Source organism: Opisthocomus hoazin, chromosome 8 (genome assembly GCF_030867145.1).
Source record: "Opisthocomus hoazin isolate bOpiHoa1 chromosome 8, bOpiHoa1.hap1, whole genome shotgun sequence".
NCBI lineage: Eukaryota > Metazoa > Chordata > Aves > Opisthocomiformes > Opisthocomidae > Opisthocomus > Opisthocomus hoazin.
Genome location: NC_134421.1, coordinates 25,224,402 through 25,240,807, shown reverse-complemented (window position 1 = coordinate 25,240,807; position 16,406 = coordinate 25,224,402). Strand labels below are relative to the sequence as shown.

At 37.0% G+C, this 16,406-nt stretch overlaps 2 protein-coding genes across 11 annotated transcripts in view; one reads left to right on the top strand and one right to left on the bottom strand.

The window, feature by feature from the left end:
• CEP290 (centrosomal protein 290) overlaps positions 1 to 15,550 on the bottom strand; it is a 53,202-nt gene extending 37,652 nt beyond the window's left edge. For 6 of the 9 annotated variants that reach the window (XM_075429352.1, XM_075429357.1, XM_075429356.1 and 3 more), the window contains exons 1-20: positions 15,332 to 15,550; positions 13,060 to 13,116; positions 12,318 to 12,438; positions 12,092 to 12,169; positions 11,246 to 11,315; positions 10,987 to 11,033; positions 10,468 to 10,611; positions 10,219 to 10,272; positions 9,406 to 9,426; positions 9,104 to 9,256; positions 8,558 to 8,740; positions 8,113 to 8,202; positions 7,916 to 8,038; positions 6,863 to 6,986; positions 6,138 to 6,310; positions 5,450 to 5,612; positions 4,717 to 4,817; positions 4,540 to 4,627; positions 3,962 to 4,074; positions 803 to 887 (exon numbers count right to left, since the gene is read on the bottom strand). In XM_075429352.1, the coding sequence (XP_075285467.1) occupies positions 803 to 887; positions 3,962 to 4,074; positions 4,540 to 4,627; positions 4,717 to 4,817; positions 5,450 to 5,612; positions 6,138 to 6,310; positions 6,863 to 6,986; positions 7,916 to 8,038; positions 8,113 to 8,202; positions 8,558 to 8,740; positions 9,104 to 9,256; positions 9,406 to 9,426; positions 10,219 to 10,272; positions 10,468 to 10,611; positions 10,987 to 11,033; positions 11,246 to 11,315; positions 12,092 to 12,169; positions 12,318 to 12,419 (1,912 nt within the window). In that variant the 5' untranslated portion in view covers positions 12,420 to 12,438; positions 13,060 to 13,116; positions 15,332 to 15,550. Of the gene's footprint in view, positions 1 to 802; positions 888 to 3,961; positions 4,075 to 4,539; positions 4,628 to 4,716; positions 4,818 to 5,449; positions 5,613 to 6,137; positions 6,311 to 6,862; positions 6,987 to 7,915; positions 8,039 to 8,112; positions 8,203 to 8,557; positions 8,741 to 9,103; positions 9,257 to 9,405; positions 9,427 to 10,218; positions 10,273 to 10,467; positions 10,612 to 10,986; positions 11,034 to 11,245; positions 11,316 to 12,091; positions 12,170 to 12,317; positions 12,439 to 13,059; positions 13,117 to 14,397; positions 14,510 to 15,331 lie in introns of all 9 variants that reach the window. The other 3 variants (XM_075429354.1, XM_075429353.1, XM_075429355.1) reach the window with 3 other exon arrangements.
• Positions 15,551 to 15,713: 163 nt separating this feature from the next.
• Positions 15,714 to 16,406, top strand: part of TMTC3 (transmembrane O-mannosyltransferase targeting cadherins 3) — a 36,736-nt gene continuing 36,043 nt past the window's right edge. Inside the window, exon 1 of one of the 2 annotated variants that reach the window (XM_075427777.1) lies at positions 15,714 to 15,794. The gene's annotated coding sequence lies outside the window, so the exon portion shown is untranslated. The remainder of the gene's footprint in view (positions 15,795 to 16,406) is intronic. The other variant, XM_075427778.1, reaches the window with a different exon arrangement.

Genomic DNA, 16,406 nt, shown 5'->3' with positions numbered 1-16,406 from the left:
AATATGGCTAACTGTCCTGAAGACAGAAGTGAACTGCAAAATTTGGAGCAGTTTGAGCAGTTTCACCAAGTCTATTTTGAAAAGTCAAAAAGAATTTTTAGAATTCACATAAAAAATTAAGATTCTTGCCTAGAGAAATGAGCATAATTTTTATTTGCAATCGGTGCGCTTCAGCTACCATACATATATACGCAAGCAGTCAGTGGGTTTAATTGCCCAACACTTCCTCTGAGCCAGAAAAGCACTACAATTACACAAGTAGATTATATAATTGTTATAATTAGAATCAGTCACAGACTTAAAGCCCTTATTAGGTCTCATTCGGGAAGAAAAAATACGAGAGATCCTAGTTTAATGTAGTTAGCATGAATAAACTATGTTTCATGTACTATCACTAATTTAAGTTTGAAATTAGCAACACTACATACGTATTTATACACATGCACCCAAAGATATACACTAATATAAACAACAAAAAAAATCATTAATGACGATTCAAAGAAATTCCAATTTGATAAACGTCATTTACATTCATTGTTTTGTAATCATTGTGTTCACACCCGGACCAATTCACAGCCATAATATCCACAGTTCAGAATTATATCAGAATGATTGTATAATAACCTTCTATATACACAGCAAATTCAACCTTTGTGAAAGATACCAAAGTAAACTGCATTTAAAACAGAAACTGTAAAGACAGATATTTGTGGTCAAATCACAGAAACAGAACAACTAAATAAGCAAACTATCTGCAGGTACCTGATAATATTCGCTAGTTTTAAAACAGGTTGCAACTTACACTTCGACTGAAATTTGGCTATTACAGTCTTGTTCTTCTCCAAATCTCTCTCTCTCACACTTAATTCATTTGCAAGATATTCATTCTGAAGAAAATAACAAAGAAGACTCAAAAATTGTAATTTAGGAATTTTAGTATTAGAATTTTCATTAAGACTCTGTGGTTATATGAGAATAAATGCTTTAAAACATTGCTAATCCATATATACAACAGCGAAATTACATAATATGCAAATCAGAATAAAGTGTAATATAGAAGGCAACAATCAAAGAAATAGCCTGAACTTCACAGAAACAAAATTATCAGGAAAAAGTTATTTAAACAGTGAATAAAATTTATATAAATATCTATCCTGTTTTGATTTTTTTAAAACCTCCTACTACCTGCACTGCATAGCTTCTGCATCTTTCAGGATTTAATTCTGTATAACTATTTAGCATACTCTTTATCAACAAATCTCTGGATATCTGCTCATTCTAAAAAAACCCCAACAGTAAGTTATTAATATAGGATTCTATCTCCACTTACATACAAAAAAATTATACGTCCAAGACTTATCTTCCAAAATATAAAAACCCACCATTTCTTCTCTTCTACTGAAAATGCATTTAGTAGGCATTATTTATTCCAAAGCTTGGATAACACAGTATTTTAAGAGAAATCACAACAGCAAAGCATACTTCTGTAGCATGGAAAAACTGTTGTATAATTCAAAAAGCCTGATGTATATAAACTTGTACTTTCCATTGATCAATTATGTAGCTCAAAGGGCTCAACAGAAACGCCATGAGTTCCAAAACATTTCAGTTAGAGACAGGAAAGATTTATTTGCTTATCTTAGACAATGTAACTGTGATGTTTCCTCATCACATTCTTAGATGGTTTTTCCCAGACAAAAAACACACAGATTCTAATTTTAGCAATCTAATGTTCTAGTCCCAGCTTTTTTTAAAATTTAGAGTATGCCTTCATGAAAATCTCCCAGACCACATACAAATCTCCTGCCTGAAATGCAACAGCAACAGAGATGAATTCACGTGAAGAATTACACAAGGTGTATCTCATACAACGCTATCTAGAGAGACATGTATTCTTGGGTCATGTAGCAGCTGGAGCAACAGTCTGATACAGACCAAAACTCTGTGAGACACTGAGGAGCTGGCTTGATGCATGCCACAAATGTATCTCTAGCAACCAAAGCGATGTCCTCCACTATACAGATACCGAATACAGAATTTCAAGGTACCAATATAGGAAGCTACCAGTGAATAATTTTTTTTATATGATTTATCATGTGAATAGAAGAAACCACAGCAACCGTCCAGAAATCAACCTCTTCTTTCACCGATTATAAAAAGTTTTCAAAATCCCTTCTGAGAACCTAAAAGATTTTATCATTGGAGATCATTTTAATAAATAATGGATTTTTTCATTTGAAATCTTTTCTTCTGACAACAGATATACATTATTTTGTCAGCTGGCAGGGAAATGGATAAAAGGCCAGAAGAACCAACTCAGGAACTTCTTTCGTGTTTCCCAGAAGGAAAAGCCTTTCTCATTCCAAAAGTCTAACTTCACACCATCTGGAGGTGGGACATGTCCTCTAGTCAAATAACATCTGTGTCTTTTAGCAGAAATCTCATCCTCTATGTTTCATACCAAAGGACTGATTCAGTCCCTACTTTATTCAACTAACGCTTGTAAACTCCCATTTGTATTTCTCTGTATTTATTTAGAACAATTTTTTAAAATAATCCTCGAACTATGTTGTTCAAAATACAGTTACAACAATTGATTTGTATGAGATGCAAGGCTGTAGGCATTAATAAGACAAGTGATGAGTACTTTGCTTACACAGACATGTGTAAGGTCTTAGCATAAAAACTGTTCTCCATATCCATTTATGTGTGTGTGCACGGGTGTTGTGCAAACTTTTTCCACTGACAGTAAAAATATATGCCACATTTTTCAATCTTATGTCAACAAATAAACTGCAAATTAATGACTTGGCACTTTTTTATTAGAAGAAAACACTTCCAATTCTATTAGAACTATCCTATAGCTTTAATTAATAAAGATGAAGGTAAACACACCTTTATTTTTTGAATTTATCTTCTAAATAACTCCAATAGCTATAAATATACACATATTATAAAGGTGTCTCACCACTGATCTAAGAAGGGCTAATTCTCTCCTCAATTGCTCTACGAGATATTCAACAGGATCTACCTGACCTGAGTGTGCTGACTGTCCATTTTTAAGTCCACTTTCCAAAGTTTTTACTTGCAACTAATCTGCCAGGTATTTCTTCCCTTCTCTGTCTTCTTGAAAGGTAGTTAAATCAGAAAATATTACTTGTGAATAGTCTTGCTTATTTATCCTTCAATGTCATTATTCGTGGTTTGTGCATTACTGGCTTTCCAAGAGCAGATGCACAAGGAATCAGAGAGATTTTGCTGAGACATAGTTCTGGGCAAAAATTTTCCTGATCTGTTTGGTCTGAATTAAAAGTTACAGACCCTTGATTCTGAAAAGATGGTTTGTTTCTGTGATTTTCGTTATTGACCTCTGAGGTCTGACCCACTTGTTGACAAGCAGAAAACGAACCTGTGTAGTCTGATTTTAAGTCTTTTGACATCTCTCTATTGTCTGTAGAATCTGTTATCCCTGATGTCTGTGTAAATTGCAGCTCTGGTGATACAAAAAGCTTTTTTATACTAAAAGTTTCAGAATTACAGTTGTCTTTAACCAGTTGCCACGTTGTCAAATGTTTTGAACCTAAATCAACAGAAGTATTTCTATTTTTTTCCAAGTGATCTAAATTCTCAGGCACGCCTGAGAAGTTCTTGTAGGTAGTTTTCCCAGAGCCTTACTGTTTTCAGCTATATCTTTCTCTGACTTCAGAAGTCTAACTGGTGCTTCTGTATCTGCAAGTGTGTTTCTCCCTTCCACGTTACGCAAGCTACTAGCCTATATTCATAAAAAATACAGAATATTCATTAGTCTTCTAAACAAATTACAGATTATTGATTTTTTTTATTTTTTAAAAGCAGTTAATAAAAGCACCTAGAGAAATATTTGAACAGGTGTTTACAAAATAAAATAATTTTCATTTTGAAAGAGAAATACAATGTTTATGAAGTTGCTTTATGAACCTACCTTTGCTTTTACTTCAGCAATATCATGTCTGTGCAAGAAATCCAACTTCCTCTCATTCATTCCCTTCTCTTCAGTAAAGCTATCAGTTACCTGCACATCACAAGCATCCAATCCTAATTGCAAGTAAATGTACAGTAATAAATGATTATGAATTTTTAATTGGTCTCCAAGCAAGGGAATATATTCCATTCAGTATATCTGAGTTCTAGTTTTCTAACTTCAAAGTAAGGAGCTGTAAACCTTTCCATCTGAGCACATTATGCTTCTCTGGGTGGAACAGAATTGAAATTATAAGCTTTTTAAAACACATACATTATACAGATTTACTGGAAATGATGGCAAGATCATCTGCAAGCCAATGACGCAACTCTCCGTGATGCATTACTAACCATCACAAGACAAAAAGCTACTGGGCTGTAAGACTACAGAAACAAAACAACCACTCACCTCTTCCTACAGATTCAACGAAATGCATTTAGCCTTTTAATTTAAACAAATGGGTAAATATAACATAGCTATATTAATAAGTATAGACAGCATGTTTTTGAAAGGACAGTTTATAACAAGAAAAATCCTACCTATGGTTGCAACTCTTCTTCCTTTCTCCTGAGCCAACTTACGAACCTGTTTTTTCAGTTCAATTCTTTCCTCTTCTAGTCGTTCAATCTGCGTATTGTTCACAGATGAGTATTTCATTTTATTCAAATACATTTTTATTATGTAGCCCTTACACAAAAATCGGATTTATCACTTGCCTCTTGCAAAAGAATCTGGTTTTCAGCTCTATGTTGCTGCTGCTTCAGTGCTTTGCTGTTTCTCAATCTGTTTAAATCAATAATTGCCTTTGGCTCAAGACCTAAAACACAGTATACACTGTATAATTATTCATTAAGGAGGAACCTTAATGTTAGTAATCATTAGAATGCAGTTTATTTAAATAAGAACTTGACTAGTCAAGTAGAACTAAAAAAATGTTGATAGCTGAATATATGTATTTCTATATATGTACACACATCTTATACTCCATGTAATAACACCAGAAGAAAGCATAATTTTACTTCAGTTACTCAAAAAACAAAATGCTATAAAATGATACTTAATATTAACTATATTTATGTTTAGATTCTTCTATGTAAAAATAAGCCTGTCCAAAGTTTTCTCTGTGTTTTTCAGTGTAGCATTACAACTTCAGCATGTTACGGATTCTGAACACCATGTTATGAAATTAATTATGCAGTGTACATTCAAAGAGGAATCAAAACCAAAAAAGCACTACAAAACCGATTCTCCTACTTTCTTCAGCCAAAGCAACCCACAAGTCAAGTTTAGCCATATACATTAACGCAGTTTGTCCTAACTAACTAAAACTACTTGCAAATATTAGCAGAATGTACAAAATTATTTCCATGTAGTTACTCGGTATAGTAGAAGACTTCCATGACAATTCTTACACAACAAATAACTGAAAACATAATGGATACAGCATACCTAAACGCTCTCTTAATTCTTCATTTTCATCAAGAAAATCATTCATTTTAAGTTCAAGTTTATTGACTTCCTTAATTAACGTTTCAATCTCACGATCTCGTATTTTGATTTGCTTTTTAAAATCTTTTATTTCAGCAACTGCCTCTTCCAAACCATACGTACCCTGTAAAAACCCAAATGGGAATTAAAAACAAAACAACCAACAGAAGATGGAAGAAAATAAATTATGAATCTCTATTTTATCATTACACAGATAAGAAAAAAATGCTTTTCAACCTGTATCACCTTTCTGCATTATGCTTAGTGAAAAAAGTTACTGACAAAAAGCAGATTCTACAAATCCATCTTTTGACTACAGAGGAGTCTCTGCATATTTCAAAATTGAGTCTTCGTACTACATGATCCTTCGAAGAATCATGTCTTGACTGTTCACTTACCATTCAATGGACTTCAGAAGCCCATACGAATATATTAAAACTGACAACTTGTAAAAATTGTTAAGTATGGCTAACAAACTGCACGCAGTCAGTGACCACTAAATGTTACTGTGAAAGAAAAGAAAAAACCCTCAGCTTCACAAGTCATCAATTTCATTTCTAATTAGAACATGGTCCACAAAAAATGGAAGGACAAAATCATTGCCTAAAAATATGATGAAATACCCTGTCCACTCTCACAAATTGTTTACCAGTTCATAGTCTCTCACTCGTTTCAGCACATCAACAAGCTCTTTGTCCTTTTCTCTAGCATCTGCTTCTGCTAATTCTGCTGATTTCTCAGCCTCCTTAGCTCTCTCTTCTAGCATTTTTAACTTTTCTTGCATTTCCCCAATCCAATTCTGCTGAGCAAGAGATGAGTCACCTGGAAAGAAAAACCTTGATCTGTTTACAGTTCAACTAGGAGTTCTTGCTATCAGCCATTAAGCAAGAAAGAAATACTTCAGATGATGTTATAAAGGAGATCTTAATTTTCTTCTCTTTTTAATGAAAGTAATTACAAAAGACTACGAGAGGTTTTTTTTTTGGTTCTCAATCATTCATTCAAACAATATTTACAAGAATAAGTGCATGTAAAGGACATCAGAATTTATTTTGGATTACATGCTACTACTCATTTACTCATTTGCAATTCTTGATAGAGATGAGACTTTACGTGTTATGCTTTAACCTTTACAGACCAGGAATAGTTTTATTAGGCATATTATTACCCACAATACCCACTGAAGTACTGTGAATAAATTTAAACTCTTCTCAAATGTTGAATAAATGGAAACGAACAAAAAAAAATAGAGACTAATATTACTCAAATACTGCAAATATTTCTTCTGTATTTCTAGAGAATAAAGAATACACAGTAAAATTGTGGTTTCTTATATTACTTTTCATAGACCTTAAAACAAAACAGTCATGTTACCTTTATCTTTTTGGAGCTCATTTTTTAATTTCTCAATAATAAATGCATTTTGTTCCATTTCTTTGGTATACTCTTCAACTTGCTCAGTTAGCAATCTTATCCGAGCATCTCGCTCTTGCACTCCCTACACACACCAAAAAAAAGAAACTCCATTAAAGAATTCTTCTTTACTGAGAGGCAAACTACCAATACAGAACAACACACAGTAAATGGAGAAATTAAAAGTAGCTAATACAAAACAATTTATACAACAAGCAAATATACTGTACTTACAACATAGAGGTCAGATATTATCTAGAAGTTGAGTATATAAAGGCAAAGCAAGAAAAATAAAAGAGTAAAAATAAAGCATTCAAACAAACAAACAAAAAAACAGAGAAGCAGTATTTTAGTATATGAATTTTAAATGGAACAGTTCTCTAAAAGTTAAGCCAATGTATGATAAAAAGTTTCAGGTGATACTGGTTTCTTACAGCTTTCTCATAAACAATTGCCAGTGTGACCCAAGAGGTACACCTTCAAGATTGGGAGAACTAACAATCCATGATACATGACACCTGTATTGCAGACTGCCTTTCAGCAAGTCATCCAACTTCTAAAAATTCATATAATACCTTGTTTTTGCATATGTATACATCCATAAGTACACACAGGCTGTGAAAGTAACTTCCATTCATATTATACTGTTTCTGTGCTTATACATGAACTGTAGACATATCACAGAAAGCTTTATGTTGTTTTTATTGTGATGAACAAAAAAAAAGAGGAAAAATAAAAAACAGACTTGGAAAAAAGTTACAGAAAGTAACTGTAATGTAAAAATCTCAAGAGCTGCCAATCTTACTTTATACCAATGTTACGAAAAACAAAAGCTCAGGCTTGCTTAGTGGACATACAGAACCATGTTTCAAATCTAAAGGCAAAGAGCTTAGAGCTTATCAGTAACACATATTGTGGTATTTGCAAACTATGACAGTCTAAATAATTATTTGGTCACTGGTATATGTAGTGAATGACGATTTCTATGTTTGTAATTTCTCACACAGATTGTACCTGCTGAAGGGCCATCATACTGTTTTTGTCTACATCAAGTTGGGCCATTTTCATTTTCTCTTTCAAGTTAAACAACATTTGCTGATACTCTCGGAGTTCAACATCTTTCGAAGCTAAGATTTTCTGAAAAGAAGATAAAATACCATCAGAACACTTGAAATAATTCCTAAAAATAATAAAAAAGTATTAAAAAGTACCTTCCATTCTTCAACTTTTGCATTTACAGCTGCCATGAGTGGATCGTCTTCCTCATTCTTTGCTTTCAGCTGGTCTGAAAGCTCCTGAACCTAGAAATGCCATTTGGATGAACATCGTATCACGAAAACGTTTTGCTTAACCAATGTATATGTACAAACACACTACATCAACCACACACAATTTAACAGATTAGCATTACAGCAGCAAGGGAAGGTCATGACTCTTAAGAATGGAGCATGACTAACATTTTGTGCAAAAAAATTTGGTGATCTGCAGTCCAGTTTTAAAATTTGCACCGAATTTAAAGATCACACTACTTTTAGAGAGTATAGAGCATGTGTTTTCAACTGGATATGTTGAATGTTTTTTAATTTAAGCTGAAATATGATAATACGGTATAAACCTAAAAAAATTACATTCAGTAACATAAAAGTCAGTTCTTACTTGCAATTTGTACAGTTCTTTCTCTTTTCTTAACTGATCCATAAAAATATCAGATTGTTGCGCCATCACTTTCATTTTGTTATATTCATCAGTCATCCTCTCCATTTCTTGCACTGATTCCTCGAGATTCTTCCTCATTTCTTGGTTTTGAATGTCTAACTTCTCATTAGCTTCAGTCAAATTCTGCAAAATTAAAGAAAAAGAGGCTTTTAAAAAGTGCACATCTAAATAACTGAATAACCAGTAATTGATAGGTACCTTAAATGCAAAACTTGAAAGTGTAAACTAGCATAGAGGAAAGTATTTTGCCTCTAGATCATCAATTTCAATAAATCCTCACAGCAAATAAAAGACACACTTCCCAGTGCCAGTAACTTCATTAGCTCTGCATGATTCACAGATGCAGACTATATGCATCACAGAACCCAACTACACTATGAATTCCCTTACTCCACATGACCTGATCTGGAAATTGACATAGCTTTGTGAAAAACATTACTGTCAGTAACAGTCTAATGAATACTCAATAGCATGCATAGATTTTACCTGAATTTCATCCAAATACTGGACAAGCTCAAAGTTCTTTCTGGACAACTGCGATCTGTGATCCAAATCCTCTCCTCTTTGAAACAGAATTGTTTCTTTCTGAGAATCTATTTGCCTCTGATAGTCAACTACATCCTGACGCAATTGTTCATTCTAGACAGAAAGCAATCCAAACATAAATGTATTTTGAAGAGTTGAAGACAAAGTTTTTGCTTTTCTAGTAAGCTAGCATAGAGCTAAAACAGCCCAAGCCCATCCAAATTCCTACAATCTTCTTTTAAAAAAAAACTTAGAAGCCTCACCTTTTTCTTTATGTGTTTTTTCTTCAGATTAAAAAGGAGAATAAGACCAAAAGAAGAAAGCATGAGAAATATTAGAAATTATCTTTGCTTTAGGAAGACTAAATGGGAATCAACATAAAGACAAAATAAAATAGAGTTTTCTATATATCTATGCATCCATGTACATACAAACACACACACAAGTAGAAGGGCATTTTGAGGAATGATTCTCAATGTTGCCCCCCAGGACATTAATGTAACTTTTACTGTCTGTTTTTGTTCTCCTACAGGCCAAGATTACAAGTATTAAATGCTATAAAACATGCATTTTTCCCTAAAAATAGTTAGAAAAAATGTTTCAAGACAATGAATAAAAAAATTTCTAGCAATAAAGACTGTTAACTCTATCTTTGCATTTATTCTTATATTAACTTTTGAGATTTTATAACTTTATTTTGACGAATGAGACAATCCTAGCAAAAGCAGCAAGCATAAACCAAATCCAAATATACACCAAATCTATTTGTCAATAGTATTTAAGAAAAATACTAAAAATTCGAAACACAAAGCCCAGACAACATTAATGCACAGTAGGACTATATGAATTCAAATGTAGACACTTCCTGATCTCAATTAAATTTCATTGGAGCAGATGTACTATATATTTGCTAAATGTCATTACAATTCCATATTTACTTTGTACCAGTAACCATGAAACGTTCTAAAACAGAATTAAACATTATGCCACAACAAAGATTATAAATACAGAAAGCTAATAAAATATTTATAAATGAAGTTAAAAATACAGTAAATCAGCAATAATTCTTTACTAACCTCTCTCTTTAATTTGATGTTTTCATTTTCGGCATCTTCATTTCGAAGAGCAAGCTAGAACAAGATGGAAAACCTTTATATGTATCACCAACACCACAAACTACAAAAACAAAGAACTCCAGAAACAAAACAGAATACAAATGCACAGCAGTCCTATTTCATCGGTGTTGTTTTTTTTAATTTCAGAGGCTCTTTTTAAAAGATGTGCCAGAATAGCTTTTGGAGATGTCAAGCTCAAGTCCTTCTTACCTGTTCATTGACTTTCTTCTCTTTTTCCAATTCTTTTTCTATATCTGTTAACTGTCTCTCTTTTTGTTCCAATTGTTTTTCCAGTTGACAGATCTCATCACGCAAAAAACAAGTATCAGGACCACCAGCAGACCTTTGTGCCATCTTAAAAGCATTCAAATAACATTATAAATATAGTAGAGTTCTTCAAAATAGAAAGAACTAAAAAAAAAAGCAGATGCTAAGACTAACGTTCCTCATGTCCAGAAAAGCAACAGGAAGGGCTCACTAGCTTCTTTCAACAAAAGCCAGAAATCTCTAAAAATAAATGGGATTTATTCAAGTAAAAAAAAAAATTCATAGCACATACAGCTTTTTGCAAACCTGGGGCTAGTGTATATTCAAAAGCCAATAAAAAGTAGTAGCTAAAATGTAGGCCTATTAGACCTCTTTACTAGGGTAAAATACTAGCCTAAAAAAACTCATTTTAAAAACCCCACCAAACTGCACTCTATAAACTAACAAAATTTTAAAACATACCTGTAATTCATTTTCAAGTTTCATCACTTTTGTTTTAAATTGATTTTCTGTTAAAATAGAATAGATACAGTAAATTACCCAACAAGGTAAAAAGTACCTAAAACAACAATGGTTAACCTTAGTCTTTAAATATTTGGCTTCACTGAAGCAACTGACTTCAGAGCAGTTGGTATTTTATCCAGTTCCCCAAACTTAAAAAAAAAAAAAAAAGAATACACTTAACAAACCATTCAGGAAGAGCACAAAAAGGCTGGGTTACCACATTTGGCTTGCTCTTCCCCAGCTTTTTCTACTTCTTCTAGTGCCAGTTCCACCTCTTGAGCTTTCATCTGCGAAAAAAAGCATAGCAAACAAAGACGAAATTTTTACTATTAACGTAAATTAAAAGACTGCTCCATAGAGCTCATGTTTAAAATTATGAAAATATTTACAAAAGAACACTGATTTTCTCTCTTTAAACAAATGAAACCAGTCCCATTTTTCCCATGCTGACAATTAAAAAGTTCAGATTGTTGAAATATCTTCTTCAGTAATTTATTCTACAGGGCTATCTAAACATTGAAAAGCATACTGCCGAGAAACAAAAACAGTAAAAAAGCCTCTCTAAAACCAGTGTGCTAACCTACACTGCTGTTATTTCTTGCTTTCAGCACATTTATGAGTAAGTACAAGAAAGCATGACAGATTTATAGGATCGGTTTCAGGATGGCAGTGTTTCTTCATTCATGGTGGTGTTTTTATTTACTCTAAACCATCAACCTATCACAAAAACTTCTATTAAAGTTAAAATCACTACCAATAACTTAAAAATTCTAATCTATTTTTGAGATATTTGTTTGCATTTTCCATCTGTAAAACTAAGGCTCCTTAACTGTACAACTATGTGAGTCCTATTTACTTCTCACTGCCATAGTCCCAACAGCCCCAAGCAGATACTCTGGTGCAAGCATACATTTAGCATATAAAAGGTCTTAGGAGTAACCAGTGTGTTCAATGCAGGAAAAGGAAAAAAAAAAAAAAAAGAAGAGAGTAACGATGCTTTCATTTAAACAAAAATTAAACAAATGCATCTGCAGAATTGTAGAAAGTGAGGATTAATACAAACCTTCATTAGTGACTGAGTAATTTTAAAAAGGTGTATCAGTTGTTCCGGAGTTTGAGTTTTCAAGTCTTTCCCATCAACCTAATGAAAGAGACAACAGGTTTTTTTGTACAAATATCAATGAAATCCACAAAATAAATCATTTACGTATGTGAAGGACCAGAGACAGTTTAGGGAAGAATACATAATGCATAACAAACCCCTCAGGTGCTGTTTTCCCCTTGAGTACCTTGGACATGGTCTCCAGCAATCTGTCCGCTAGTTTCTCCTGATGAGGCAGAGCATCTGGATCAACTTTCATAAGCTTCTTCCAATCTAAAATGGGTGCCATATTGAATTTATAATTTTTCCTGGAAAAAAAAAATAAAATAACAATTATCAGGCATTATCAGTGCTAACCAATTTTATGTTAAACAACTGAAAGGAGGCTGGCCGCTGAACCACACAAGATGATTCTAATAAGCATCAATTTTGCAACACAGATTAACATTGTGTTCATATTTTGGTGTACTGCAAACAAGAAGACTGTAGTAAAACCAGTTTTTCTTTAAGTTAAAAATTAGATCATGCATACTTAAGGAATTTGTGACACTAACAGTGAAGATCAGGACACACGTTAAACCTCTGTTTTAACTTAAACACCCTTCTTTTTCTCCCCACCTCTCAACGCAGTATTTTGAAGTTAATGAACAAACACAACTGGATGCCCTTTGAACCAGCCCTTGTAGGACAAACATCTCCTTAGAGTCACAAAATCAATTTTTCTAATATTTAAAACACAACCAATACCTGTTTTAGTTTGATACTATAAGCATCCATTTCTTGACATTCATTTCTAAGATATTAAACTTTGCTATTAAATATCCTTTCCTTTTGATCAGAATACTTGAACTGATAAAGTACAGTAAACAACCTGGAAACTGACAAATATCTAATCAGAAAGTGGTGCAAAGTTTTGTTCTATTGCTTACCTACTGGTTGCTCAGGGCCACAGTGACTTCTCATACACCTGAAAGTCAATGCAGTATCTGAAAAAGGCAGAAGACATTGGAAATCTTGGATTAGTCTATTCTCTGGAACGCCTTTATGATCAATATTTCAAAAAATTTGATTCTGCCAAGTTTAAAACCGAACATTTTTAAATCTACTTATTGCCCTAAACTCTGAATATGGCATGGAAATGGTTAAGAAAATTTAGAAAGAAATAAAACTAACTAGAATATTAAATTCATTATTATTCAAAAAACTTATGACACAGCAGGGATTATTTTATAGAAAAAAAATCAAGCTCAATCAATAACTCCAATAATGCTCTATGCTGAGCATGATATTTTGAGATCTGTTCTATCATGCCCCCTGTTCATCATTCAGCAGTTTGAAGACTCAACAACTGAAACCTCCTTCCCTAATGAAAGGCTGAACTGGTATTACTTTCCCAAAAAGTATGCCTAAGCAGTCTGAAAGACAAGCTGTTAAGACTTTGAAATCCAGCTGTATGCTTAAGGGAGCATAAAAATCAACATTTCCTCATCTTTTTTGAACACATAAACTAATTGAGTGTTCCCCTCTATTTAACATTTCTTCAGTGTTCGCTAAACGTTTTAGAAAACACACATTCCATATAATCCATAACTTCATAAAGATGACATCATATATACATTTTTGCTTTTCTGCTTTGTCACAGACGGCAAAGGAAAATATGAGACAAACACACACAGGCACATACTGATTTTGGCACTCTTACTTCTTCAGCTAATTGAATACTACTTGATTCCATTCACATACTTGCTTAAGGGTTGGGTTTTTTTAAATACAAATTTTTTCTTAAACGATGAGATGTAGGAATTACAGGTATGAAATGCCCAACAATCAAAATATATACAAAATACATATTCTGAAAGATAATGCACAACCTTACTACTGTCAATCTTTTCCTACCTTCCATCTTTCAAATCTCTTTTTCTCTTAACTTACAAAATAACTTCTTAAGAAAGTATCAGTCTAAAAACTGTATCCAAAAGGAGAGGTATCTGTACATAAACAAAGTAATCTAGCTTATTGGGGGACCAGCTACAGTAAGGTTGGGGGGCACAACCTAAGCATGCAGTATGTTCCACAGTATACACATACTTAAGGACAACAAGAAAAAACTTATTTAATTGAGGAGCTTTTCATCACAAAATTTAGCTGATGCCTTCCCCTCAACTAGAACCAGTGCTTTGACAGATGATCTGTGTGGTGAGACACTGAGATCATGGCTCTACAAAAAGCATGAAATAGATGTGCATTTGACATTAATATAGACTCACAGAATCATAGAGTAGTTTGAGTTGGAAAGGACCTTATTTTGGTATTTGTGCTTGTGATTGCTCCGACCGACGTGGAGGACCTTGTCAGTTATCACAAGATCTTCTTGACTTCCTCAAGGAATCAAACACACATAAAATGGGCAGGTGTTACAAAGCTCAGCAAGGCCAGATAGAAAAGGAGGTCTGGTGGGCATGTTTAAGTACTGTCAGAACAACAATAACGTCCTCTGCTGCCTACAGGAAACCATGTCAAGAGGCATCCAAGCTACCACGGAGATACCTTACCACCACAGTGAGATTAAGTACCAGCAGGAACAGCTGTTCTTTTTCCGTAACGGTGTGTTCAATGTGTAGCACAGAGGGCTGTCTACTTGAGCAAGGCTCAACATCAAGAAGCAGCACAGTCACGCAGGAGATGCACTCTAATAACTTTGTATTAGTTTACCAGGACTAACCTAGCTTAAGCTACTTCTGATTTTAAAACTACATTACCCAGACTGGCTCTCATCTACCAGCTCCACGCAGCACTACATTGTAACTACAAAGCCACAGCCAAAACGGGATCGTGTGGAGGGTCCCTGTTCACTTCCCGTTTGTGTATCCCGGCCCCGGGAAGGACGCAGCGCCGGACCGCCATCCCTCCAGGCTGCTCCTGAGGGACGGCTCTGCTCCCGCTCCACCTGACTCCGCCGAATTAACAAACTGCTTTATCTTGCGCCTGCCTTCATCGCGGGGCCCGGCTGAGGCACCCGCCGAGAGCCGACACGGCGGGCTGTCACCTCCTCCCGGCACCGCGACCGTGCCTGCGCCCGGCCGCTTCTGCCTGGGACCCGCCACCGCCCCCGGCCCGGCCCGCCCCGGCCCGGCAGCCCGCTCTCCGCGGCGCAGCGGTCGCGGCCTCCTTCCTCAGAGCACCCCCGCCCCTTGCCCTCACCGCTCCCCGAGGACGGCGGCGGCGGATGCCGCTGCTAGGCGACGCCATCAAACTCTCCCGCCGGCGCAGCTCCCGGGGACCCGGATACTCGTAGGCGCGGGGAAGGTCCGCGCTCCCGCGGCACGACGAGCCCCGCGGTGCCAGCCGGGCGCTCCCAGCTCCGAGGTGCCGCTCGGCCAGGCGGCGAGGAGACGCGGGGCGCGATCCCCCCGGCCAAGCCGCGGTTCCCGGGGCAACGGCGCCGAGCCGCGAGCCCAGGCCGCTGGCGACGGACTGCGCGTCCCAGCGTGCCGCGCGGCTCCTCCGGGACCACAGCTCCCGGCGTGCCTCGGGGCCTGCCGCCCGGGGGGAAGGGGCGGTTTCCCGACAGCCTTTGCTGCGCGGAGGGCGGGGGATGAGCTCTGCGCATGCGCTGTGTCTGCCGGCGGCTGTAGCGGTGAGGCCGCGGAGGAAGCGGCCTCAGGTAGGGCGGGTAGTGGCGGGCTGTGGGGCCGTTCCCCCTTAGATTGGATTCGGGTAGGCGGGAGGGCTGGGTCCGCCTGCAGTCCTCTCTCTCCTGGCCGTGCCTCAGCCGTGGAGCCCTCCGCGCCTGCAGAGGGCCGGGCTGCGGTGCGGCCTCTCTCCGGTCGCGCTCCCGCGCCGCTGGAGCGGGGCCAGGGCCCAGGCCCGGGCCCGCTCGCTTCCCACGGCCGCTCGCCCGGCCCCCTCCGCCCTCCCCCCGCCATGGCCCTCCGTTCCCTGCCTCGCCCCAGGGCTGCGGGCACCGCGCTCCTTCCCGCCGGAGCGTCGGGCGGGGGGGCCGCGGCGCTGCCCCGGTGCGCGTGTGCGCTGGGCGGGAGTGCGCGGTAGTCGGGGCCCGGCAGGTCGCTTGCGGAGCGGTATGGGAAGAGGTCGCGGCTGTGCGCTGCTCGGATCCGTTGTGCGCTGGTGGCCAGCGAGGAAGTGTGAGCGTTGGCTGTGGTCTGGTGGCCCAAAATGTTTGGGATCCTGTGTTCTAGCTAAATGGCTGCGAACACGTCTTTTCAAATAAAAAAGGAAAAAGGAGGGGCGTATGTCCTTGTATTCAGCAGCGGTG